General features: G+C 34.6%; 1 protein-coding gene across 1 annotated transcript in view; it reads right to left on the reverse strand.

The window, feature by feature from the left end:
- COL5A2 (collagen type V alpha 2 chain) overlaps nucleotides 1-27,638 on the reverse strand; it is a 100,345-nt gene that overhangs the window by 15,845 nt on the left and 56,862 nt on the right. Inside the window, exons 7-33 of the mRNA XM_072418799.1 lie at nucleotides 25,592-25,690; nucleotides 25,157-25,237; nucleotides 24,315-24,359; nucleotides 22,733-22,786; nucleotides 22,309-22,362; nucleotides 18,589-18,642; nucleotides 18,433-18,486; nucleotides 17,044-17,097; nucleotides 15,419-15,463; nucleotides 14,324-14,377; nucleotides 14,131-14,175; nucleotides 13,683-13,736; nucleotides 9,870-9,968; nucleotides 9,701-9,745; nucleotides 9,513-9,611; nucleotides 8,881-8,934; nucleotides 8,660-8,767; nucleotides 7,761-7,814; nucleotides 6,684-6,782; nucleotides 5,807-5,860; nucleotides 4,651-4,749; nucleotides 4,501-4,554; nucleotides 3,200-3,253; nucleotides 3,064-3,117; nucleotides 2,675-2,728; nucleotides 1,448-1,492; nucleotides 1,242-1,340 (exon numbers count right to left, since the gene is read on the reverse strand). Coding sequence (XP_072274900.1) covers nucleotides 1,242-1,340; nucleotides 1,448-1,492; nucleotides 2,675-2,728; nucleotides 3,064-3,117; nucleotides 3,200-3,253; nucleotides 4,501-4,554; nucleotides 4,651-4,749; nucleotides 5,807-5,860; nucleotides 6,684-6,782; nucleotides 7,761-7,814; nucleotides 8,660-8,767; nucleotides 8,881-8,934; nucleotides 9,513-9,611; nucleotides 9,701-9,745; nucleotides 9,870-9,968; nucleotides 13,683-13,736; nucleotides 14,131-14,175; nucleotides 14,324-14,377; nucleotides 15,419-15,463; nucleotides 17,044-17,097; nucleotides 18,433-18,486; nucleotides 18,589-18,642; nucleotides 22,309-22,362; nucleotides 22,733-22,786; nucleotides 24,315-24,359; nucleotides 25,157-25,237; nucleotides 25,592-25,690 — 1,764 coding nt within the window. The remainder of the gene's footprint in view (nucleotides 1-1,241; nucleotides 1,341-1,447; nucleotides 1,493-2,674; nucleotides 2,729-3,063; nucleotides 3,118-3,199; nucleotides 3,254-4,500; nucleotides 4,555-4,650; nucleotides 4,750-5,806; nucleotides 5,861-6,683; nucleotides 6,783-7,760; nucleotides 7,815-8,659; nucleotides 8,768-8,880; nucleotides 8,935-9,512; nucleotides 9,612-9,700; nucleotides 9,746-9,869; nucleotides 9,969-13,682; nucleotides 13,737-14,130; nucleotides 14,176-14,323; nucleotides 14,378-15,418; nucleotides 15,464-17,043; nucleotides 17,098-18,432; nucleotides 18,487-18,588; nucleotides 18,643-22,308; nucleotides 22,363-22,732; nucleotides 22,787-24,314; nucleotides 24,360-25,156; nucleotides 25,238-25,591; nucleotides 25,691-27,638) is intronic.

The following is a 27,638-nucleotide window of genomic DNA, read 5'->3' on the forward strand; positions in this document are numbered from 1 at the left end:
CAATATTCTAGTATGGTGACTTTATCTGAAACCATGTGGTTTAACCACCACTAAACAATATTACTTGGGGGAGTCAGAAATGGAAAAGGATCTGGGGATCTGGTAGATCATAGACTTAACAACATGCAATGCCAAGCTGCAATATCTAAAGCTAGCAAAGTACTTTCTTGTATTAAAAGAGGAATAGACTGCAGAGATGGAGACATAATCCTGCCCCTGTACAAAGCATTGGTCAGACCACATCTGGAATATGCAGTTCAGTTTTGGGCCCCAGTTCACAAAAAGGACATTGTGGAATTGGAGAGAGTGCAGAGAAGGACAACTAAACTAATAAAAGGAATAGAGGAGCTCCGCTATGAGGAGAGATTGGCTGAACTGAATCTATTCCCTTGAGAAGAGACGTATAAGGGGGATATGATCACCCTGTACAGGTTGTTCCCAGGTTAAGGACATCTGACATACAGACGCCTCCTAGGCTCCATAAAGATGTTTTTTTTTTTGCTTTGTTTGTGATTAACTCATAGTGAGGGATTTATACAGTAACTGACACCATGCTGCCTAATAATATGCTGGGACAAACATCTGTCCTAATTGCATTTATTAAAATAATGTACCTGTTCCGACTTACATACAAATTCAACCCTAAAACACACCTACAGTCCCTATCTCGTATGTAACCCGGAGGCTACCTGTATAAATATAAAAATGTTCATATAGAGAGCTCTCTTCCCCATTATTCACTTTGAGATCATTACAAAGAACAAGAGGGCACTCGTTGTGTCTGGAGGAAAAGAAGTTTAAGCTCCGGATAAGGAGGGGATTCTTTACTGTAAGGTCTGTGAAAATGTGGAATCGTCTCCCTCAGGAAGTAGTTTCAGCAACTACTATAGATTGCTTTAAGAAAAAGCTGGATGATTTCTTGAAGCACAGAAAATAACTGGGGATTAAGGCTTTAAAGTAAAGATAACAGAGACTGTTGATGCAGAGAACACCCGATTGCCTCGAAATCAGGAAGGAATATTTTCTCCACTTTTGAAGCAAATTGTACCAAGGTTTTATTTTTTGCCTCCCCCTGGATCAACTATGTCCATAGGGTTTTATATCTGGGATATGTTAATTTCCCTAGGGGTTGAACTTGATGGACCTATGTCTTTTTTCAATCTGATTTACTATGTAACTTCAATGATTAAACATGTGACTGGAAGTTTTAAAGTGTTTGCCACCTATGCATTAAAACCCACCTTTGGTCCATCAGGTCCATGACCTCCAGCCATGCCTTTTTCACCTTGAAGTCCTGACGCACCCGGTTCTCCTCTTTCACCAGGATTACCACGTTCTCCCTACATAAAATAATTGTATATTTTTGCATAATTCCATTTTATACATAAAAACGACTATTACACAAAAGTATTATTATCTATAACCACAATGAATAATTAACACTTACTCTTGGACCGAGTGGTCCTGCGGCTCCTGAATCTCCAGGAACTCCCTAAACCAAGAAAAAAAAAAGTTTAATATTAAAAAATCAGTGCGGCGCCCTATTAACTGTTTAATAAATCATAAATTTAAAACATTGTAGTAAAAGATACACTTCAGAAACTAGTTTTATATACATTTTCTTTGTGGAAATATAGATTTTAATCTATCTACATGTTTCAGAAAAGATTAAGTATAGTTTAAGAATAAATAATACATATTTTCAGGTTTGTGAGCTAATTAGTCTGCCACTTATTATTCTCTCTACAACATACAGTTGCCTAAATTACTATCTTTTTGACCAACTGTATGTGCAACTTGCTTTAGTGCCATACTCAACTGATGTTGTTCTATAGGTTTTTGTGAAAAAGACATAGGGCCTGATTTAATAAAGCTCTCCCAGGCTGGAGAGGATACACTTTCATCGGTGAAGCTGGGTGATCTAGCAAAGATTGGATTTCTTCAAAGTCATTAGCTATTTGCTAGCAAATGTTTTGAATCCTGGACCAGATCCAATCCAGGTTTGCTGGATTGCCCAGCTTCACTGATGAAAGTGTATCCTTTCCAGCCTTAAAGAGCTTTAATAAATCAGGCTCATTGAAAGAATAACCATATGGGACATATTTCCTACTCACTGCCAGGAGTTATCACATGAGTCTATTTCAAAAGTAACTGCAGAACTGGGAAGTTCTTTTCCCTTGTGTTATGTCTAGCACATGGCTGACATTACCTTACCTTTTTACCTAATTTCTTATATTTATTTATTTTTTTTTGATCTTCTTGATCCTAATCTTTATATGACTTCTCCATATTCTTAGTACTTTGCATACTTAGCAGTAGATTGGCGCATGACCTTATTAACAAATCATTAAAACCAGAAACTGTACACAAGCCAGGTTGCTACAATTGTTTGTGCTGTCTCAGACACTTACACGCGGAAGTTTCTCAATTTGAACTTTATATATCTTTGGATAAGACAATTTTGACAGTAGATACGAGGAAAGCCACTCCCAATATCAGGATGCTTTTTCAGTATAAACCTGCCCGAAGTTTTTGGATGTATTGTCAGGCCCTTAGTACATTAGCCAAGATGATAGAGAAAGGCCTGCATTGCGCAGTATGTTCCTTTTACTTTAAATTTTAATAAGTTTAATAAGTATTAGCAAACACAATATATGATTATAAAATGTGTTACCTCATCACCTGGCTTTCCAGTCTCTCCAGGAGGACCTGGTGGTCCTGGTAACCCCTGCAGAAAAAATATTACATTTAAATGTTAAACCAGCAGATGTTTTAAAAGATAATTTATGCAAGTATACATTGGTATAAATTTCATATATAAGACTATTTGATTCTAATGAGAGAGACAAATTTTAAATATTAGGGTTAAGGTAATAAATGGGTAGCAGCTTAGTAATTAAGGCCACGTTTTGGGTTTTATTTTTTACTTAATTTCCTTTTATGTGATTGAATATTCTTTACAAAATAAATCTTACCAAATATACTAATGTATGTGATATTTCAATTTGCTAAGTCCAAACATTTTTAGTAAAGTAACCCCAGTGATACACAAGACATAAATACCTGGAATCCTGTAGGACCTGGTGGCCCCTGTTCTCCTCTTTCACCTGCAGGTCCCTAAATAAAAAAGACAATAGTTTAGAAATGATATAATACTTTATGTACAGTACTAAATCCATATTTATATGAGGTCACTTACTGGTGGACCAGCAGGACCAGAGGGCCCAACTTCACCATCTTTTCCAGGCGTTCCCTATTAAAAATAAAGAAATGTTAGATAAAAAAAATTTAAATCGTAAATATTTTTATTTTATACCATAGCTTTTTCTGCTGTAGGACAATGAACATATTCTGTTTTTCTGTATGTATATTTACTGTGAATTTTTCTGTATGTATATTTACTGTGGATTTATTTGTCTAAAAGTTGTACATTGTCTTTCATGAAAAATTATTTTACATTGTAGGTCTGTCATTTTTAGGCATAACTCACCGAAATATGTCCAATATTTAATAAATGTAATAATAAACTTTAAATAAAAAACCCCAAAATCAATATAATGATTACTTTGTATTGGATTACAGTTATTTTTCAAATTGAATTCAATACAAAAAAAAATTGAAATTCCCGCCATGCTCCCTCGCACGCACCAATGTCACCGGGAATGTCAGTGCTATCGCTGGAGGACATATCGAAGAAAGAGGACACGGCCAGAGGATAGGATCAGACGGGCAGGACACTGGAGGATGCCGGTGGGACCAGGTAAGTCTTTATTTTTTTATCTACCCTGAGTGTGGCTTGGGGTTACCGCTATAAGCTGTTTTTTTATTTACCACAAACCACACTCAGGGTTACCGCTCCGAAGGGTAATTACAGGATTTTGTCACATTGTCCAAGTTATTATTTACAGCAATATATAATTTTTTGGGGCCAAACAATCAAATCGTTCAGTGGTTCCCCTGTATTGTCGAATTTAAATTCCCTATACTCCCAGCTGCCTTTTGCTGCAGTGAAGAGAAATCACCAGCTAGAGAATCTTCTGGAACCAACACTTCCTAAAATGTTGATTACCCAGTCCCCCTTGTGTGCTATGGTTCTTTCTGCCACCCCTATATCACTAGTAATGTGGAGACTGGTGGATCAAACAAAAGAGCACAACGAGGAGTCAAACCCCCCTGAAACACTGGTTTCTAAGGCAAGCTTTAACTTTGCTTTTCATTTCAGTGACTTGAGTCAAGACATGTGTTGCCTGTTTGTAATACAAAGCACAGTTCTCCATTCTTAAAAACACATTTTTTTCATTTAAATACAGTAAGAAAGGGTCAAAGTCTCCCTCAACATTCTAACCCAAAAATATCCTCAACAGAACACAGATTAAAAATCTGACATAGATTCTAACCCTTTCCTAACTTTTGGGCTTTTTGGACTTTAAGAAGAATTTGGCAATTACTAGAGGAGTGCTACAAATAACAACCATATATCAAATAAAAATTAAAACATACCCTTTGTCCTGGAACTCCTGCATTGCCCTGTTCACCTGGCTTTCCAGGATCTCCCTGTTAAAGAAATATGACTTCCATTAGGAATTTACTGAGGGAAAAAATACTGTAAAATACTGTTAGCAAATTTCACTAAAAAGCTTGAGTTCATACACTGTTGCCTTTTGGACCAGCAGGTCCCATGGTACCCGTTTCACCACGAATTCCAATTGGACCAGGAGGACCTGGACGTCCATCTTCTCCAGGAGCTCCCTGCAAGAAGCCAACAAATTAGGACTTCAATTTGTACAATAAAAAAAACTGCAGTATCAGTCTTTACATATTGATTTGCAGGTTTGTATTTATCATCCTACCCAACAAGAACACAATAAAAAATGAATTAAGTAAGTTATGAAATGGCAAATTGTACAAGAGCATGCAAGGAGTAATAGTAATTAGGAGTAATAACCATTTTTAAGGTCGCTTCACTATTTCAGGCTCCCTGTTTTAATAGAATCAGAAGTGTGTGGTTTTAGAATACTCTTGTAGTACCACCTTCCGTTAAATTAAATTTTGCAATTTGCCTAGTTAAAGTTTTTACGATGCAATATTGCTGTTCAAATGAACTCAAGTCTGAAAGGTGATACAATAACATCTGGGTGAGGTTTGTGAAAGATTCTCATATGCTTGATTAAGTGTAAATGGAATGTTTTCACTAACATTATGACAACTTTAACAACCATACTTATCTTCAGTTTTGCTATCCAACTGTTTCCTTTAGTTGGTACAGTAGCTCACTGTCAAGAGGAAGTTTTGAAAGATAGAATTTGACCTCCCCTAACATAATAAATACCCTAAACTTTTACACCTAACTGTAAATCTTTATTAACACACAACCTTATATTTAAAACCTAAAACCATCCTTCCAAATTTTAAAGTTGTATGGGTTCTCTCCTGTACCGATATGATTAGTCTGATTTTACTGCAAACAAGTCAGACCAAACTTGCAACACGTAATAAAGAGAGCCTGCCTTATTTCCTGGCTTATAGACATCCAGCATCAACTAACCATTTTCTTTTAAGCCTTACTGTCCATGGCCCTTTTATTTACTGGATTTTAGCTTATACTGCCTATATGTAACCATTTGAATAGATCATAATCATATTTTTTTTATCTTCCTAATTGTAACTATTCTTATTGAAGTAATATATTACAATGTTCTTACAGTCATTTATCATCAAACTGGGCATTATCTTAATTTGTTTTAGAAATTGCATTCTTAGGTTTCCTTTGCATGATGTATTTAGTTTATTGCTATGGTTGACTTACCACTGGACCTGGCTTGCCTTCTGGACCTTGGACTCCAGGATTTCCAGTCAGACCCTGGAAACAATATAAAAAAGAATCAGTATATAGCAATGTGGTTTAACAACTTAAATTTTTAAATTACAAAGTGCAAGTTTACATTTGGAAATATACTGTACAATAGGGCAGCAGAACGCTTTTGTTTGCTAAGAAGTGCTTTATGCAAGAAAAGAGGATGATAAAAAATATATCATCTTCTGGTCAAATGTCCTCTAAACTGAACCAGTCATATCGTGACAAGGGAATAAAAAATCCCCTTAGAAATTATTATTGACCTGGTGTACCCAAGCCTATTATCATTTTCCTTATAACGGTGAAGAGTTTGGTAAATATGTACACCCCCAACTAATTGAAAACCTGACATAATTTAAACCCACCCCTATCTGACATTTGGGTATAATGTTATAGGGCTCTTATGATAAGATGCTGTCTGTGCCTTTTTTCACAACTTCCATTCTTTACCCACCCTAGCTGGTAAGGTGGTTAAAGGAAGGATCTACCCATTTTTGTTTTCCTGCTGTACTTTGGCAAGCAGTTACATGCTTTAAGACACCTGTTCTGTGTACTCCTCAGAAAATGGATTTATTTAGTCCACATTCACAGTGTTTTCCACTAAGATGCAGAACATTACATGAGAACTGCAAACATTTGACATCAGAACTGCTAGCAATCAGTACCTAGGAAAATCCTGCACAGCCTAATCCTCAAGGGCCAATGTAACAATCAGTTCAAAATATTTATGGTATGATAACCCTAAAAAACTGGATGTGGTATATAGTATTGTCTTTTCACAATTTTTCCTATAGTGTTGGTTGAATATAGGTAGCTGCATAAAACTTACTCTGGCACCAGGAAGACCAGGCTCTCCAAGACGACCAGGATCCCCACTAGCTCCTTTAGGTCCTGACACTCCTGCAACGCCACGTTCTCCTTGAGCTCCCTAAAGAAAAAAAAAGATGTCATTAGTTGGCATAAATGAAACAATACCATTTATTTAATGCAAAATTGTGACTAAAATACAATGCCATTTGACAACATATAATTTGTTCGCCAATGTTTAAAATTCATATTTAGTATGTACATGTTTTATGCAAACTAACCCTAAAAATGTATTGAAAACAATATTAAATATGTTTAGGTGTAGTAAAAAGCAACCAATCAAAACACATCTTATAGTGGTCTGACTTTAGCAGAATGTATTCTGATTGGCTGCCATGGGTTACGGGACTTAGGAATTAACTCATAATAATGTGCACTTTTACTGCTATTAATGGCAGCACTAGCATTAAATGTTGGTATTTTCAGATACTTTAACCTTTAATTACAAAATAAAGTATTGCCTGTAAACAGCAATAGAACCCTTGTTTTAATATTATTGGTTCAGTCCAACCAAAACCAAAAAGTTTCTGTCTGTTGGATGCTGGGGAGATAAACGGTCTCGTCACTTTTAATATTTTTAATAACGTTCATGTTGAGGGAGTTTGGCTCTACTTTCATTAATAAACCTTAATGTATTTTAAAGTATAGAAAAGACAATAGGAGGTGTCGGTACATGCAAAGATAGCTGAGAGGACCCAAAGCTAGTGGGTGGGCAGGAACAAAGTCATCATGGCAGGGAAAGTGTTGTTGGATAATCAGGACAAATAAAAACGTCCAAGGGCTAATCTATAACTACACATTTGTATGGAAAAACCTTTAAACCTTTCAACATTTAAAATATGTGAAAGTGAGACATATGTGCCTTAGAATTTCATGGCAAAGAAAAGAAACACACTTTTTCGTTGTAACTTTTCAAAGAACAAAAGGTATTATTTAAAAAGAAAGGCCTGTGAGGGCCAAATATTTGTGTTGATCCATTTAAAAAATAAAAGTAAATGTCAAGTCAATCAAAAGTATAATAAAAGCAAATATTGTTTACCTTAGGTCCAGGTAAACCATCTGATCCAGGGAAACCACGATTACCAGGGGTACCCTAACAGAAATATCAGAAAGGTAATATTAGAATATAGCAAAACTCCTATTAAATGACACAGCTTTAATTGCACCATTCACAAGTGTGACTTGATGATGATAGGCACACAATCCCTAATATTTGTAGCATTATAAGCAATTTGGGGAGGGAAGGTAAACGGCAAGTATTCCTACAATATAGTAAATGTCTTATAATATAGTAATATACCATTGCAACTATGGTGTATTAAATAATTAAATTACGCAGTGGAGATATACATCACATAAAAAAGGAAAGAAGTACCTAAATCATATAGTATCTGGGTCTCTGTTTAAACATTTCTCTCTAACTCTTGTCTTAGTAAAATTGTGTAACAAACCAATACCAGGAAGTGACAAAATTAATAATATGGTTGGGATTCTAGAACCTACCTACTGTTTAAAAAAATGGCAGACATTTAGATTCTAGCTGCTCTGGGCATGACCAAACATTGAATGGACCCATATGTTAAGAGCTATATAGATCTGCCTGCCTGTGTTTAGATTTACACCCTTTTAAAACATTTACATGCACCCTTTTTAAACGTCATTTATCACTGAATAACACTATGATTTCAGTTTCAAGTCAAATATTTATTTCACTGACAACAGTAGGAATTAGTGCTTCAGAAAAAAAATTAAAAGATAAATCAATTATTTATTTTTTAAATCAATTATTATTTTTTTAAAACCCTATCATATCAGTAGGCACATAACTAGATATGTGGAAGTTAAGTATGAACTTTCATAAAATGTCATCAATTCAAACTATTTTAGCTATTTTTTAATTAGTTTAGCAGAATATTGTAAAAAAAAAAAAAATCATACTCTTTCTCCAACTGGGCCTGGTGGTCCAACTGATCCTGGGTCTCCACGAGGACCTCTTTTACCTTCTTCTCCTTGTGGTCCAGCTGCACCTTGTGGACCATGGGGACCCTGAAAAATTAATATAGACTTTTAGTAAACCAAGACCATAAGGATAAACACAATTTTTTTAATAACTGTTTACAGTTTTCCATTTACATCCTGTAATAAAAACATTAACTTACAGGTTCACCTTTGGGACCAGCTTCGCCTTTAAAACCAGGGACACCAGGATCACCCTTTAAAAAATAAAACAATGTGTTTCTCTGTACTGATTGTAGTTGTATGAGAAAAAGAAGATACAAAGAAAAACACCAGAAGTTAGCCAAGGGCCATAGATCATGATGGCCCAAAGGACCATGCATAAAGCAGATGGAAGTTAAAAACCTAAACTGGTGCTTATGTAACTTTATTATAAGAAGTCTGTGCAGTTTCATCAAGTAAACATCTAATTCTTTTTTTATTTTTACATGTTTTAGTAATTTACATTAACTTTATATATGATGGTAATAGGTAATCATATTTATTTTTACTATTTTTTGTATTGTATAATACATAACAAAATATATATAACAAAGTATTCAAAATATGTTTGTGCTTTAAATTACTCTTGTTACTACACGTTCTATACAATTTCTCATAACCCAGTCATGTTGGGGATTCAAATATGTTTGCTTTTGGCAAATATTACTAAATAAATTACTTTTTTTCCACCTTTATTCCTAACTTGTTCACAGTTAACTATTTAGTAGTGTCTGGAAGTTCTGTTGACTTGTATTAAACAAATTATGATATAGTGAGTTTATCATAGATTTACCGCTGATCCACGAATACCAGGTTGTCCAGTGCTTCCCTGAGGTCCAGGAGATCCAGGTGGTCCTATGAGGCCAGGGGAGCCTGCAACACCAGGGCCCCCCTAGAACCAGAAACATTCAAATATTACAAAAAAAATCTAACCAATAATTCACCAACAAACAATTGAAAAATTGGAAGTAAATCACTTACTGTTGGTCCTTTAGCACCACCAGTGCCATCAGTTCCAGGAGCACCCTGCAGATATATGATTTAGTTAAATTTTGTCTTCATTCCAAGAAAATGTTATATGTTAAGTTATGGTAATTTAATATGTGTAGTTCTCTTTGCTTCAAAAAAAAAAATAACAATAATGACTTACAGGAAGACCTGATGAACCAGCTGGTCCTTGTGATCCAGTCTCTCCTCTTGATCCTTGGGGACCTTCAGGGCCTCGGGCTCCTGTTGGTCCAGCTTCACCCTTGGGTTAAAATAACAAAATAGTATATATCCATAAATGTGTGTCAGATCTTACACAAGTAAAGCTGAAAGTCACATTTAATCATGCTGTATAACTACTCCAAGAGGAAACAAAAGGTAAGATCATGAAGATGGAGAGTGTTAATACAATCTTTTTGGCTAAAGATAATTTTCTGACTTCTGTTAACTTTATATAGTGTCAACTTTTGTATAAATTCAACATGTTATAGATAATTCTACACAGTTTGGGCTCTATTTATAAACTGACATTCCCTCAAACATTCCCTGGTGGGAATCTTCCAAGCCTATTTGTTTCAATGGCAGTAATTGATTCCCACCAGGGGATATTTCAGGGAATGTCAGATACCGTGTCCTAAGTGTAGTTAATATATTTTATAATAGCATATGTTTATATTTACAATTTATGTAAGCACAATAGGAACCCCTTAGAAAAGTGGGGTTGTAATCAAATAACACTGAACGAGTCTTTAAACTCGTTCAGTGTTTTTTGATTGACCCTTTAGTTGGATTCTCTGTGTTTGAAACAGACCTTGTTTGGAACTAACTATTTCTGTATACCAATCAGGTATTTACATCCTCCAACACCATCATGCGTTGTTGCCTTTCTAAACCCTTAAGTTTAATGTGTCTAATCCCATGCACCTGTAATATCCTATAGCCACTAGACCGGGGGTGCCCACACTTTTTTGGCTTGCAAGCTACTTTTAAAATGACCAAGTCAAAATGTTCTACCAAACAATAAAAACATGGACCTAATAACTCCTGTGCACGACAGAGTTTATTTTGAAAGGCAGGGTTCTGTGATTGCCTACTCACGTTGCCTTTGCGATCTAATGGTAGATTGCGATCCACCTGTTGGGCACCCCTGCACTAGACTATCTTTATCACTGTTCAGTGTCTTGCCATACTCTTTTTATGTTCTTTTTTAATTCTCTATAATTGTGTATCACACATCTTCTTGCCTAGCACCTGTTAACACCTGAGTAGGGTTGGGCACATATTACACAGCTACTCCAGGACCAAGTGAATTAAAGTGTAGAACCAATCTTTAAGCGTTCTGACTAACCTCTGGCTTTCAACCAAATAAAATAATGATGATAAATAAACGTTTTCTTGCAGTACTATAAGATGCATCACAATAAAAAGCTACTAAATATCTGTGATCAGGATGACCTGATGTATTACGTATGAGTAAAGTGATAAAATAATTGTCCTAAGTGAAATGTCTGGTCCATAAGCATTCCCAGAAACATCTTCCCTTCAAAAAGGCCTGTCCTTAGGGCATTTCATATTATTGCTGTTCAGTCTGCCAAATGTTTTCCATTCCAGTTGTTTTAAAGGATTTTGGGAATATACTAAAGCCAAACACGCACGAGAAACTTAGATTACATGCTCCTTAAAGTAATGAAAACTTGTATTGTTTCAAACAGTCTGTGGTTCATTATCTTATGGCATATAAAAAATGGGCCCCTGCCAACTTTAACATTTTTAACTGCAGCTGTCTACATGCTGGTGAGTTAGTAGCACCTGCGGAACTAAAATAATTAACTTTTGGTTGTCAGCGTTTGTCATGTGATTGTGTGCCAAACTCATAGAACACACAGATTCATAATAGCAGGCTATTAAATAATGCATTTTAACACAGAAGAACCAAATGATAAATAATAGGCTGGTAAAAGTGAAAGAAGTAGTAAAGTACTACAATGTGCCATTTGACACTCTAATAGTTATATTGTTTAAATGTTTTATTATATATCTGTCTTTTCATTTATTATATCTATATAATAATTTAAAATGCAAGATCACTGAATAGTTTTTATACATAAAACAAAAAAACTACTCTTAGTGACCAAATCATTTAAGCTTTTGGTGTTATTGTCTTGACAAATAATCAATAGTATCTTCTTTTAACTTTGTTCCGTGCTGTACAACTTCCATTGTTCTTTCTGTCCGAGAAATAGGAAGGTCTGTAACAGAGTAAGAGTTGACTTGCAAGTTCACATGGCTCAATAGTTGAGGTTCTGGTGACCTGATACAATACTAGTATGCCTCAGATCAGAGCATTTCAGAGCATCAGAGCATTTTGTAAATTAACAGAACTCTGGTTACTACCAAATTATACTATATTATACCTAAAGTGTTTCCTGAAAAGCCTTTCTAAGCACTCACTGACTAACAGGGAATGAAATTAGTTGGTCTCTATTCACACCTGAACATTATCATTTGAAATGAATGGTGTGTTTTGTGCCCAAAGCTATGCAAAATAACAATTTTTAGAAAGGTAATATTTGCATATGGAATTATGGGCTTGCAGTGGTACTTAGAGGACCTGTGCAGTTGTTGAGGCACGTTATTTGACTTAACAGTATTGAATAATTTATATAGGATTAATAATTTTGGTTAAAACATCTAAACATCATAGATTCCCCTAAACTTCTAATTTTATATGGATCTATCTTTTTAGAAAGAGCACAAATTTTAAATTACTTGTATAAATAATTTATAATAAAAGTAACTTTTAAATTAATTGGTATTTTTGTCTGAAGGAGGAAGACAGAATAATAAAATGCCAAATACTTGAGTCCAGTTTAACAATAAATCAGGGCATGTTAACAAAATGTGTGCACCTAATATTTAAGTAACCAAGCAAATGGAATGAATAGGGTGTCTTTAGGCTGACATATAGTTACATGCGGTCATGATCTTAAAAAATCCAAAGCTCAGAAGTATAGGACTGTAATGTGTGCCTCTCCTTTACATCCCATAGTCCAGGTATAATCGGCATCTAGTTTACCAGGTTGCACTTTCACCGGCTATGATTTTTAATATTGTTATTATCATAAACTGATTTTTCTAGGCTTAGCACAGGCCATCTAAATAAAGTCCAAGTTAGTTAAAATGTGACCCTCTTACCTATTCCATCCAAAACTAACAAAACTATCTCAACATACATTTTTTTTTAGTTATTCCTAAAGATATGATTAAAAATATGTTTATTCTGACTAACTCCACCATAACAGATTATGGTGTATCACAGCTCTGATGCATCGGGCCTGATTTATTAAATCCAAGGCTAGAAAGGTTACACTTTCATCAGAGAAGCTGGGTGATCCAGCAAACATGGAACAAATCTGGTCTAGGTTTTAAAACATTTGCAAATTATTAATAGCAAATTATTTTAGGAAATCTATTCCAGGTTTGCAGTTTCACTAATGAAAGTATATCCTCTCCAAAGTTTATAATATATGAACAAGTATTTGGATAATCCAATTGCCCTATAGTGATAGTCTTTTTTATTTGCCCTATGGGCTAAAATGGGACAAAAAGTAATAGAGCTGTAAAATGATAAAATAAGCAATTAGGTATTTGAAATTAAAACTCACAAATGTTATACAATCTTCCAAAGCTAATTGGAACTTATTAAATGAAACTCATCTCAGAGGAGGTATGATAAATAATTTTACTAGAGACGGGTGAAGGTAAAAGGCACAGAGAAACAGGCTTCAGACCTATAGTCCCAGTTAGTTGTTGTGTTATAGTAGAGTAGGGTATACTCATTTAGAAGTATGACATCTGCCAAGCATGGCTTTCTTTTGGAACAAGATTGATAAGATGATTTTCACCTTTAATTCTTCAGGTAAAAAGTGTACATTTTCATTATTGTAGAAGTAATATTGATTTATATGGTCATTACCTTCATACCGGGGATGCCAGGAAATCCTGGAGCACCGCTTATACCTATGGGACCCTGTTGGACAAAACATAAAAAATGCATTATTTTTTAAAATTTCTTATTTGTTGATGACAATGACATTCACATGTCACAGGTATAGTCAAACGAGACCTATTTAATACCTAAAATCAGGATCAGAATATTCAAATCATATGATTATGACATTCATAGGAAAAGTATCCATATCAATAAAGTATAACACAATAATAAATATTATTCTTGGTATATATTTTTAAAGAAGTGAATGTGACATTCACTAAACATTTTCTGTATGTTTTTCTTCCTAGCGCATTGGCTAGACTGACTAGATTAGAAAAAAACCCTGAAAAATGAACATATCTTTACTGAGTATGAAAAACTGATACACATACCAAAGGGACTGAAAAAGGAAAACAATATTAAAACTTACTATAGCTCCAGCTGCTCCAGGAAGCCCATTAGCACCTCTTGCACCCTAAAATAAAACATTTATAGAGCTTTTAAAAATTTTTTCTTTTAAACTTTAGTTTTAAACATATTTATCTATATGTATTTACCTTAAATTTTGAAACATGATTAAATATCATATAACAATGAATTATGTGATTTAAAGCGGAACTTACAGGTACACCTTGGGATCCAATACGTCCTCTCTCACCAGGCATTCCTCTTGGTCCCTTTATGATTAAAAAGGAAATACTTTGCTTAGTAATAAAGAATAATCATATTATCTCTAATATATATATATATATATATATATATATATATATATATATATATATATATGTATATATATATAATATTAATATTATTATGTTGGTTATAAAAAGGGGCATGACTAAAGAATACTTACATATTTGAAGGTGCATTCAACCCGACTCAATATATTGAAGACCAACTCTTGGCTGCTATTACATCTGACAATATACTAACTTTGTACATTTGATTATATAATGTGTAAGTTTAAATGGAACTGTTGACATTGACTGTCGGTTGGACTGAAGTCCAGGCTTTGCCTATGTCATTCTAAGATAAAAAGGATCTTGATTTTTGCCACTCCAACTATGAGTATGTGTGCTTTAGATAATTTTTGCAGCTGAATGCTAATCCCTATCCGCAATGGAGATCCTTCTCTAGGCATAATGTTTCCACTAATACATTTATTTTGGGGGGATTTTAACTTTGGATTTTTTTTATACAAATTATACCTGAATGGTCCTTCTCTATAACATTGTTCGAGGTTTTTGTTTGTAGCTTGTTCAAAATGTTGTTAGCTTAGATACGTTTAGATATTGGTGTGTCTATTAAAAGATAATATGATGCTTCTGATTTTGGTTCCACACAGATGCAGTCCATTACGCTAACTCTGCCACTTCTAAAGGCATATGGATAACCCAGAGCTTACTTACACATTTTACAGAAATATTCATACAGGGTATGAATGTGTATCAATTGGAAACATTTTAGTTTTTTATTTGTAAATTAAAAAATAGGCAGAATTTTCCTTTCTATGTTTGGTGATAAAATTGCCAAGTAAAGGGGTAAGAATACTTTTGTTAAATGCACCAGAGTAAAATAGAAGAGTTTAAACCAACACACAAGACAACAATTACTACAGTTTAGCAAAACCAAATGGTTCTTCTAACCTTTGTTGAAGTGTAAACAAAAAATATATTTTACTGTAAACAGAAGTTGACAATTTCAAACTGCAGACTTACCGGTGGGCCATTGCCACCCATTGGGCCAGTAGGACCAGATTCTCCCTACAAAGGAAAAAAATAACAAAAATAAACTAATCGCATTATTTACTTGTATTTGAAATAAGAATATGAATTAATATAATATTAGCAGCAATATGTAGGTTACAGGCTAAACTATCACATTTTGATTAATACATTATTAGGCCAGTGATATTTCACATTATAGAAACAGATGGTTTTGAAAGAGATGATGGTTTGAGTTTAATCATTGTAAAAAGTGTTCAAAGTAGCCCATAACGAGGGAACAATGAGTACAACAAAGATCACTCAAGTAAACCTCACAAAAAAATTTTACATTACAGTAAAATGTATTACTTTCTAAGTTTATTAAAGTAAGCGAAACGAACATAAGTATTACTGTGTTATATTTTGATGTGAAGAAGTTTAACGGAATGGGAGTGGCTGGGAATCATTTTGTTGAAGTGTTTGCACACAATTTGCGGTGGATTATGGTGTGACAAATCACTTCTGAACATGTGATTGCTTTTCTTCCTCAAAAAAACACACTGCAAATTCATTCAACCACATTACAAAGTGGTTGTCAAACACTTTGGTGGACACTAAATAAGAACGTTTTAACCATTATTGGCTGTATTAACGCCAACACTAAAGTTTAAAGCTATTTTATTTTAAAAGGTAATGGGCCTGATTTATTAAAGCTCTCCAAGGCTGGAAAGGATACCCTTTTATCAGTGAAGCTGAGTAATCCAGCAAACCTGGAATGGATCTGGTCAAGGATTGAAAATATTTGCCAACAAATGACTTTTAAGAAATCCATTCCAGGTTTGCTGGATCAGCCAGCTTAACTTATGAAAGCGTAACCTCTCCAGCCTTGGAGAGCTTTAAAAATCAGGCAAAATGTCTGAAAGTAAATTACAATTAAGAACCAAAGTAATCACAGTCATTATAATTTTTCAATATTGTTGGTGCAATTGTTGCATGCATGGTTCTGTTTCTGTTCATTGAGAACATCTTAAATGGAATACTGCTGGCCTATATATATATATATTTAAAATTTAATATACTAATAAACTAATAAAGTGAAAAACATTGCCCTTAAAGCGTACCTTAACTCAATATTTTCATTTTTCATAAAAGAGTAGACAACCCTTACATGAAAAGCAAAAATGAAAATTATTTTTTAATTTTTTAAATTCAACATGGTAAACTTTAAAAAAAAAAAGGGGGGGCACAGCACATCCCATCTCAGTCTTGATCGTCCCAGCCTACGTCATGTATCCCAGGGGGCTCTGGGTGCTCCTTCTGTGCATGCCTAATCTCAGGCATGCGCAGAAGGGGCATTTTTTTTTACTAAGGGAAAGAGACGTCAATCTCAGGCATGTGCAGTGCTCTTTTTTTTACAGCAGGTACAATGCAACAAGAAGAACTACAAGAAGAAGACAGAAGAGAAGAATGAAGATCGTGGCGCCCGATGCTTCCTCAGCACTGGGACAAACTGGAATTCCAGGATGACGCCGGACCAGATCGAGGGAAGGTCCAGCGCCATTGAGGCATCCAGGAGAATAAAGGTAAGTGTAATTTTTTTGTTTTCAGTTTAGTTCTGCTTTAAGATTGCCAATTACCTTTGACCCAGCCGCTCCAATTTCTCCTTTTGGACCATCCAGACCTTTATGACCCTGAAAAAGACAAAACATGATCAATTTTGTTAACAGTAACCAAAAAAATTTAAATTACATCATACATCATTACATACATTAATATAGTATAATAGGTAAATAAAAATTATACTATATCATATTAGAGCAGTAAAAGGTGAAACACCCAGGTTTTGTCCTAGCTACAGCTTCTCCAAGGTAAAAACGTTAACTGCAATTTAACAACTAAAAAAAAAACTATGTGGGCACCATTCTGTTTAGCACAGGACTGTGAGACATTAACATCTATATGGTAAGCCTAGAATAGTAGTAATTAGTGTTAGAAGCCAGAGTAAAGTGTTATAGATTCCTTTTAGAAATAGGTTTCAGGTTAAAAGGTGGGTTTAAATATTAGGATAAAGCCATTAGTTAACTTTCAGTGTAAGATAAAATATGTAAGGTTAAGGTTTAGGTCATGTGTTAGGATATGTACACAATAATTGTCGTTGGAAAGGATCTTTCATGATCCTTTCCAACGACTACCGACTGTACGATGCATGTACGAGTGTTGTACATATAGCGCCATTCTGTTCCATTGAGAAGGGAGAGGGAGAGGGGTAACGACGGAGCAGCAACCCGCTGTGCTCCCTTCTCCTTCACTTCCATTAAGATCGTTCGTCATCCATCGTCCGTTGATCCACCAGGACGGTTGTTTGGACGATAGAGGACAAGCACTGTACATACACCATCGCCCTGAGACGATTATCGGACGAGAACCATTGCTCGTGTGTATGTAGCCTTAGGGTTACTTTGGGTCTTTTTAGTTTAAACTAAACCTGTGCCTAGATAATGCATACCAACATTTTTATATACCAAACAAGCAATAAAACAAGCATTTAGGCATTGTGGTTGTTTAAAGGTAAAAACACCTCAATCTTAGCGCTTTTGCTTTTAATTGCTGTTGCAGTCAAATGTTGGCAGCCTACAAAATTTCTACTATACAAACACAACTGGTGTTCCTTAGCTGTTAGGAACCAAGTGAAACCTGACTTTAGAGTCTTTGCAGGATGTTTAGGAATGGATTATGTCACAATACAAACAGTTTCAAAGGTCAATGAGGATATGTTACTGATTTTTGGGAATATGTAAATACTTCATAGCGTGGGACACTAAGAATTAAGGTTGATGGAGTTATTTATTATAAAAATATAAAAAAACAAAAAACTCTCATAAAATATTAAAAAAATCACGAGACACCTGAAATATGAATTTTTGGTATGTGCTAGTAATATAGTAAAGAACACAAACTGTTGCAACCATAGGCCTGAAAACCCCATGTATTAAATATAGTTGAGACATATACAAAAATGTTCTTACTCTGTGTCCTTTTAGTCCAGGAAGCCCAGGTGCACCAGGAAATCCTCTGGCCCCCTAAAACAAAATATTAAAATCATTTTTTTAACAAGACAAATACAAAAAGCCTATTTGAAAAATAAGGTTATTAAACTGTCGTTAAATATACCCGTTACTTACAGGAGATCCTGGGAATCCCGTTTCACCTGTTTGTCCTGCCCTTCCTGCCTCTCCCTGAAAAAAAGAAAAAAAATCACTTAATAATAATAGATACAACCTAAATGTTTTTTTTTTTTTTCCAATGGTAAAGTTCAAAAGGGAATGTTTAATTACTGAATTAAATTTTTCCCAACATTTTTGGTACTTCAAAAAAAAAATTCCTTACAATTCCTTCCCTATTTAAAGATCATTTGCTTACACAAAAGCAATTTTTGGGGATTTGGGGAATAGAGGAGACTTTCTTGTTCAGAGAATTTGTAGATTCGGTGGGTCCTTTGCAACCCTTATCTTTGCCAATGTTTACAGTCATATTTTAACTTTTTAGTTTTTATTAACTTGGCAAAAACTCTGCTCCAACCTGTTCCTAAAGACCAATTTATTCTCATATTCCATGACTACATTTTGCACAATGTAAAAAGGGAAGAATCAAGTTTTCAGTATCAGCCCCTATGTCAAAGACATCAGAATTCTTGGAAGAAAGAACAAACATGTTTTGTAGTTGAACTGTGTTGGAAAAGTAAAGAAAAGAAGTACAGTAAATATCCTAAAGTGGGAAAAATAAACTGTAGGTCAAAGAAGCAACAATCAAGTATTTAAAAAATGGGAACTAAATATTGTGCACTGAAGTGACCAACAAATGAAGATAAATGGAAATGACCCCCTGCTCACTAATGTTTACAATGGTGTTCACCACTATCAAATTGGTAAAACTAGTTCTCTTTTTTTGTGAACAGATCTATTTACCTCATTAAAGTATTTTGATATTTGTAAAAAATAATGAATGATAAATGAATAACCATGACTGGGAAACAATACTCTCATTAGGACAAGAAGTCAACGGAAATCTAAAAAAATGACTAGTGTTTTGCTTTCAATTGAGTGAAAGAGAAATTGTAAATGATGTAATTGTAATGAAAAATTCTGAGATTAAATTATACCTAAAGTTAAAATGCATATTTTTATTTTGGATAAAGCAGTAGAGGGTTAAAATGTATTTTTTTTTTTTTTTGTATCTGTCTTATTCAGGAGATTAGGCTTTCATTGTAATCAGTTCAATGAAAATTTTCAATGAAATCCTCTCCTCATTACAAGTTACTCATTTATTGCTGTTCTAGTGACAACTCAAAATATTACATTTATCCTCACTTTAATTCCAACGATATTGGTGATCATGAATTTTATTGAGTGAATTTCAGTATTAGAACTTAGACATAAATAAAGATCTTACAATGGTTCTGCCCCTCACCGCCAAAATAAAAGAAACTAGATTTCTCTAAAAGTTTTACTCTAGTTAACTTTGTATTTTTGTTAATCGGGTCCATCATATCTCTGCCAAAGTCATAAGAGAACAACACAGGGACAAGCAGCTGAGGGAGATTTAAATTATTGTTGTCCATGTATCCTACAATGTTCCTTTTGGGTGGGCTTAGACCTTAACAACATGATTTTCTTACATTTTCAATAGTATATTATATGTAATTATCAGATGTGCCACATGGCTTTTTATTCAATCTCCTACAAATGTCGAACAAACCTCAACCTACTTTTGGAAAATTCACAGAAAATCTTGCTGATTGTCAAATCTTTTTCTTCCAAAGAGTTTATTATGCCGTAGCCCTAGCAGCCAAAGTTTTAAGTGCCAACCCAAGTTTTGCCCACTTAAAAATGAGACTAACAGGGATTAACAACAGACAGTGCTAATTGGTACTAGTTATCTGGACGGCTGCTAAAGGGACAATCCAAAATCAGTGTTTTTGAAGGTAAATCCAAAATCACATGGACTTTTGGACAAGGAAGAACACTTTCAAGAAATATACCCACCCTGGGTATCTCCAAATTGCAAATACCACGCAATCACAATTATCCCAAGCACTACCTCAAAGAAGGGAAACCTTCAATATTTGTATTCTACCCTGGACAGCCTGGCACGCTTTACTCCCCACTCTCCTATATATTCTGTTTTTTGTGTTTATTAGGCACCAACATTGTACACATTTTCAGATTCCTAGATGAGAAATTTCAGGGGAAATCTAAATATTCTGCCAGTATGTTTTTAGGATAAGAGAAAAGACCTACTGCTTGAAGGAAACCCTACGCAAACAGAGAACACAAGTGAATTCTGACTGCGTCCTAGCTGGCTTTCTATATGTATGCATTGATCTAACCTTCTTTGTAAACCTAATAAGATATATTGAATTTTAAAACTATAGTACAATTCGATATACATTGTAAGTGCAGTTTTTTTGGTTGAATATTATCAATATTTTTTTATATTTCAAAGTAGATACTTTGTCAAAACAGCTTTACGTTTACGATTGACTGAATGGTACAAGCACTAGAACAAAGAAAATGTTATTCTAAAGTAATAAAAAGCTAATATCTGTAACCCAAAGCATTCAAATCAATTTTTGTTTTGGGAATAGAATAAGACAGAGAAAAACAAATTACAGTCTCAGTGGAATAACTATATTTGATGGATTCTGCATCAAACCATAATACAGGAAGAACTTTCTGTCCTTTCATAAATATGTCCCTGGAGCATTGAAGCTTTACAATACTGCTAGCAGTTTGTTTCTCACCAGAAAAGCTATTTTCAAAGTGGCAGATGTTTTCTAATGTTCACAATCTTTTCTGATTTATTAAATGACAATGATGTTTAAAAAAAATCCTCATTCAAAAACCTATTTTATTTGGTCACATGGCCATGATCTATTACAATTTGTGTTTTATATATTCTCTCTCTCAAATGTTCATAGTATGCTTAAAGTGAACATACAAATGTGAAGCAACATCATAGTGTTGCACAGCAGATTTTAGATGCTTATATGATATTACAAAGCAGTTTTAAATTACTGAGCTTCTCCTAGCACATGATGATTATGATTATCAGGATGATTATAGTGATCATCATTTAATAAGCATTATAATAATGGAATTTTATATAGATTGCTTATGATTCCAGATCAGTGATATGTGGATTAGTGGTAGGGAGCCATATTCATGTCGATCTAAGTTCATGTCGATCCCTTTACCAGACCAAAGATTAGATCACGTTATTCATTTCTCCAGTAACTAACATTCTGTAAAAGAAATCAGCTAGGAAAAACTTCCCCAAAATGATTTCCCAGGGAAGACAATGGCATACTATGGTTTACAAATAATTTCCATTTTTTTCACAAACCGTTTCTGCTTTGTTTGCTTCATTGTTTGTTTGCTGCTGATTTGTTTATTTCATGTGTTTTCATGATATACAGCTGATGGGTATAAGATGTCCCTAAAGCTAAAACATGCAACTGTTAAAGATATGGTCAAAGAATGTAGGTGCATCCAAGAAGATGACTATATATTGCCCAAGAACATGGTACCCTTGTTGGAGGTCACACGCACACTTGTACTCAGGAGGTAATCATGTGATTCTTTATGCCACACCATACCGTGAGCTGAGATGGAAAAGCTTGTATGGTTCAGCTACTAATGCAGATGGTGGTAGTTGTCAAATTTAAACCCCAACTTTTGTCGTTTAATAGGACATATCCCATTATATTAACGTCATATTATACGTTAGAATTCTACTTTCACTTTTTTCCTCATTGTAGTATTTGGGAAGCAGTAAATTAATTTTTTTTATCACCGTAGTAGTAAATAAATTCCTTATTATGAATCAGTGTTATGAAAACTTACATCTTCACCTGGTTTTCCTGGAGGACCTTCAGGGCCACGTGGACCTGCTGGACCCTAAAAATATGAAATAAAAAACTTTTTAGTAGCTAGTTATGTTGGAAATACTTGAATTAAATGTAAAATCTAAAGTATATGCAAAACAATAGCTTTAACTGGAAATCTACCTGAAACTATGTTCAGCAGATATAGATATATAAATAGCTAAACTACAGGCTAAAAATAAATATATAGTTATAAGTTAAGATATGAAACTACTTTTTCTGCCATAAAATTAAAGTAGTCCTGAGACTGACATAACTATATGTGGGTTCTCTTTTAATTTCCTGAAAACAGGCTGTGTCATGCAATTCTACTAGATAAAAAATTTCAGACCATTATTTTTTTGCAGTCAGAACATCAGAATGTGTAGAATGCAAAAACTTACCATTCCTCCAGGTTCACCTACTTCTCCAGGAGGACCTTGAGGTCCCATGCCACCCTAGAAAATAGGATAAGTAAAGCCACATGTTAGAGAGAGAGGTCAAAATAACTTAAGCACCTTATCAGTTAGTGTAATGAATTGTGTAGGATATATCTTTGCATATTTTAAATATACCCGCCATCGGCAGTTATTATCTAATTATGTTCTTAAAATTATTATTGCTGCAGAGAGGTGGCTGGAATAGGTAATTGTGTACAAAATCTTGGGCCAGGCATTGTCTATTGCGTATCTTTTATATGCTTTTTGTTAGATTGAATCCTACAGAATTGTTTGGGTGGCAGGCAGCTGTCTTCCCCTTAAACACGCCAAATATCTTTGGGTCCCTTTAGGATTTGGCTAAGAGGACAGATAAATGTTTTTTGTTCCAGAAGGTGATCCAGTACTAGAGTACTGACTAGATTCACCTTAATTTAGGCCAGACATAACATCTTCAAATATATTCTATCAACCTGTGTTTACAAACTTTACGATAATGTCTATACTCTATGTCAAGTCAAACTATTGTTTTCTCTCTAAGTTTTGTTGTTGTCAGCCAGGTAGATACTGAGGGTAAAAATATAACGTAACTACAGAAAGTATTAAAAACCCAGCAGATATTTTAAACCTTCCCTTCAATATACAAAACTGAAAAAAGAGTTTGGGCCTTTTATATCTTTTATTTACTGTTCAATATATACCTATTACAGTTCTTCTTTTTGTGTAATGCATGTCTCGCAATTGCAGCACTAGTTCACAGGCTTGAATACTGACCAGAGCTGTATCTACATGTATGTTCTCCCTGTGTCTGTGTGATTACTCGGTTTCCTCCTACATACAAAAAACATGCAGTTGGATTATTCAAGTAGTCCTTAGACCAGCGGTCACCATCCGGTGGTCCGCGAGAACATTTTGGAGGTCCTCAGCTCTGGCCCCGGAGAAGGACCCCGCTGGTGGAGCGCACCGGTCAGAGCCGCGGACCACATCTCCCATACAAATCCCTGGTTCAGGGAAGTGGGCAAGTGGTCTCTGGACACAACCCGCCCACTCCCAGACTCAGATCTGCGATGGGAGAGTGGCCGGGGTTATGGCATCTTGACATCACTAAGGGGGAAGTTTCTCCCCCTTTGAATGAATCCGGCTCCCTGCGCTTGGTTGGAGCCGGCAATTTTAGTGGTCCGCAGGACCGAAAAAGTTGGCGATCACTGCCTTAGACTACCTTAATGACATATGACTGACATTAGATTGTGAGCACCTTTGAGGGACATTTAGTAATATAACAATAAACCTTGTAAAGCGCTGCGTAATATGTCAACGATTTATACATATCTCATGAATGAGTATTAGAATTTTAGGAAAGTCAAAAACTATTTTAACTTACAAATGCATGCACTGAAATCTAGGAAAATATATAATGAACATGCTATTGTATTTGTATACAGTATGGGATAACTTAAATGCATGGTCCTTTTCACAGTCTTCTGTATTTCTTTATTATATCCAAGATTAAAAAATAAAAAATGTTCATATGCAAACAAATATTTCTTACCGGGTTGCCAGGTGGACCCTGTGGGCCTCTTGGTCCAGCTTGTCCCTGTAACACAAGTAACATGTTAATAAAAGTATTCTGAAAAAATAATGTCAGACAGGGTAATATTAGAGAGAATAAAACATGATCTGGTTTGTCAACCCCTACCTAATCATCTAGTTATGGGATCATTTAGAGAACACTGAATCATGATTAGTGAACATTGTTACTGTGTCATTACCATTTTATAGACATCATTTATGGTTGACAAATGAAGAGTGTGTGTATACATATATATGGGTGTGTGTGGGTTCATGATAGGTCATTTACAGACATTCTTGACAACAGATTTCGTATGAAATATGTGCATTTATCTTAGGATCACTAAAAACAGTAATTATCTGACCTGATTATTTATTTTACCAGTATTACTTTGGGAATGTTTTATAACTTGAGAGGTTAGAATACTTTTATAATTTATTTCTATTTTGTTAAATATTATAGTCAAATTTACATTTATTAGATCTGGGCTCCCAGGGTCCCTACACTCTCCAACACAGATCACAATAAAAGAAGATTTGCTAAACGGTTATCACTTTTTTTCTGGGTGGAAGATGTAATCTAAATGGGAGCACAGGATATGATAAAACATCTTTTTATGCACTCCTGTCATAGCTATGGCTAAGGGTTCATTAGACCAGATTTAGTTTTCAGTAGTTCTGCTTTTTGAAATGCAAATACAGTAAAATATAATTGCTGGTAGAAATTGGCCACCCCCATTTTCTTTTTGGTTTACATAGTAATGTTATACATAAAGGTCCATGATTGATCATGTTTGAGAACATTGACTAGACTAATCTTACCAATGAACCAGGCATTAGTCCAATTTGGGAACCAAGTCCAGATTTTTCATCAAAGCCCCCTTGCATCTGAGCTTGAAGTGGCTGTTAAACAAGACAACAATAATTTGTGAAACATTTATAATAAAACTTTAACAGTAAAGTTATAATAAAAATATAAAAAAAAACAGAATATTAATTAGAATTTAGAAGTTCCAAAATTTACATGCTAACATGTTGGAGTGACCCATTGTTCTTGAAACTCTTACGATAGGTACACACTTGCAATAGGTACACACTTCCTTTTTGAACGATCATATTGTGCACAATTCTGTACATGCTGTAATGATACGATTGTTCCAATAGTGTACACACGCTAGATACGATCGTTTGATCCACTTGTAGTTATATATTTTTTTCAGAACAAAGAAAAAGTTAACAATGTTAATGTTCACCTACGTGAGTTCCTGGAATGGAAGGGTGTCCAGGTGGTCCAGCCTCACCAGGCGATCCAGGGATACCAGGTTCTCCATCGATTCCAGCAGGACCCCGAGCACCCTTTGGAAAATTAATGGTAATATTTTATTATTCATATTAAAAGGCAGCAAAACATAGTTTCTTAAATGCATTTCCCATCAGCCAGCAAATATTCAAGTGACTGACTGATCCATACTTGCCAAATGTTTACCAGATTTAGGTAGGCCCTCAGTATGAGCATAGGCACACTACCACACTGGAGGCACACTGCCAAAACTTGCCATTAAAAATCCAATAAACAGTCTTTGTTTTCAGCCATACTGAAAGCAAATCATCCTATGGGTCCATATAGAAAGTAATAAGGGCAGCACAAATGGTGCAAATTTAAAGGATGCTTAAAAATTCAAGACACAGTAATGCTTTGGATCTTCATTTGTAAAGAAGCTAAGTTTCTATAACAATAATGATAGCAGCCCCCTGCTCAAGACACAGGATTGATTGGGTTTTGAGGCCAATTCCAGCTAAGCTTTACGTTTTTTGGACAGTATGGGTTAGGGGCAGAATCCCTGTCAGACTTTATTGTGGTATGTGGCCCAATTGAAAAACTTTTCATTTTTACTGTCTTCTGATTCTACGAAGCATTGACTCTTTTTTGTCCTTATGTCACAAAGACACAAACAAAAGTGAAATCTGCCTAACACTGTCAAACATCCAACATTCACTTTGGTTCTTTCAGAAGCAATTAAACTTTGTTAGCTTGTTCTTAGCAATCAAGAGGCAGAAACTACCTGCTATGTACAAAGGGCTTACACTTTACATTGCCAAGCAGATAACAAGGTAAATTTTGGGTCAGTTTTTTTATATTCTAAATCCAAATTTTTTGCTGTTTGACCGAATAGATCTCAACACTTTGCTGATGCAGATTTCAGATGCAGATATGAGTCACTAAAATGTGAGAATTAGATGCAAATCGGCTGTATTTCTGTTCAGACAATATAGAGGAATTTAGTGTTTTATTATAATTTTTGATAGATAATATCAAACCCAACTTTTGAATGCACTATACCATTATTTATTCATTAAACATCTGCTACAAGGAAATGAAAAATGGTATGCAAAAAACTAAGGAAGTTCACGTTTTTAAACTGTATGATACTAGCACCCTTGTTACCTTGTTTCTACTCTCCTGCAGAGATCAAATTCGTACAATCCCATTAAAAAGTCACCAGCACAATGTGCAACTGCCATGTTCAACCATAATACATTCCCATAACAAGCACATCTAATTTTTTCTCAGCTGTATTGCATTTTCAGCATTAGTACATCTAATTTATTACTTTCCCTAATTTATTTCCATCATAAGCACATTCTATTTTTTTTATGTATTCTACACAAGTGCTATGATCCACTTCATTACCAGACCTGGTAATTTTAGAAATGTCCTATGACAGCACTAAATAGAGCAACAAAAGTTATAGTTTTAGTTGTTCTTTTCTGCATTTTAATGAAACAAAATCGGCATAATAATATACAACAATAATTAATGCAAGAATCATACTTTAAAACTTTAGTAATTGTACAAATGAAAATAAACGTATTATAAAACACAACTCCAACAATACTAATGAATATCCAAAATAAAAAGAGACAAATGGATCATGGCATCAATGCATCCTTAAATTTTGCCTGTCAAATAATCTTCAAGGACTCATAAACATTCAGTAATTCTGTGAAGCTGCACTGACATCCAGTGTTGACTGGAAGCAAATGCAAACCTTGTTGTAGCCACTGTACGGTAGCCAAGCCTGTAGGTTATTTTCTAAAGCTTTGAGCTTTATTTTAAAAGATTTTCTAGAAAGATCAAGCCTATATAGTTCCCAGTAACAGGAATAATAGTTTTTTTTTGGCAATACATCATTTTACTGTTCTCTAATTTTTTTTCATCTACTCAGTGATTTTTGTTGTGCAGATTTTAAAGAATCCTTACACCCCCTCCTATCCTCTTTACCAGCAGGCAATATGACCAATA

The sequence above is a fragment of the Pyxicephalus adspersus genome, chromosome 7 (assembly GCF_032062135.1).
Source record: "Pyxicephalus adspersus chromosome 7, UCB_Pads_2.0, whole genome shotgun sequence".
In the NCBI taxonomy this organism is placed as follows: Eukaryota; Metazoa; Chordata; class Amphibia; order Anura; family Pyxicephalidae; genus Pyxicephalus; species Pyxicephalus adspersus.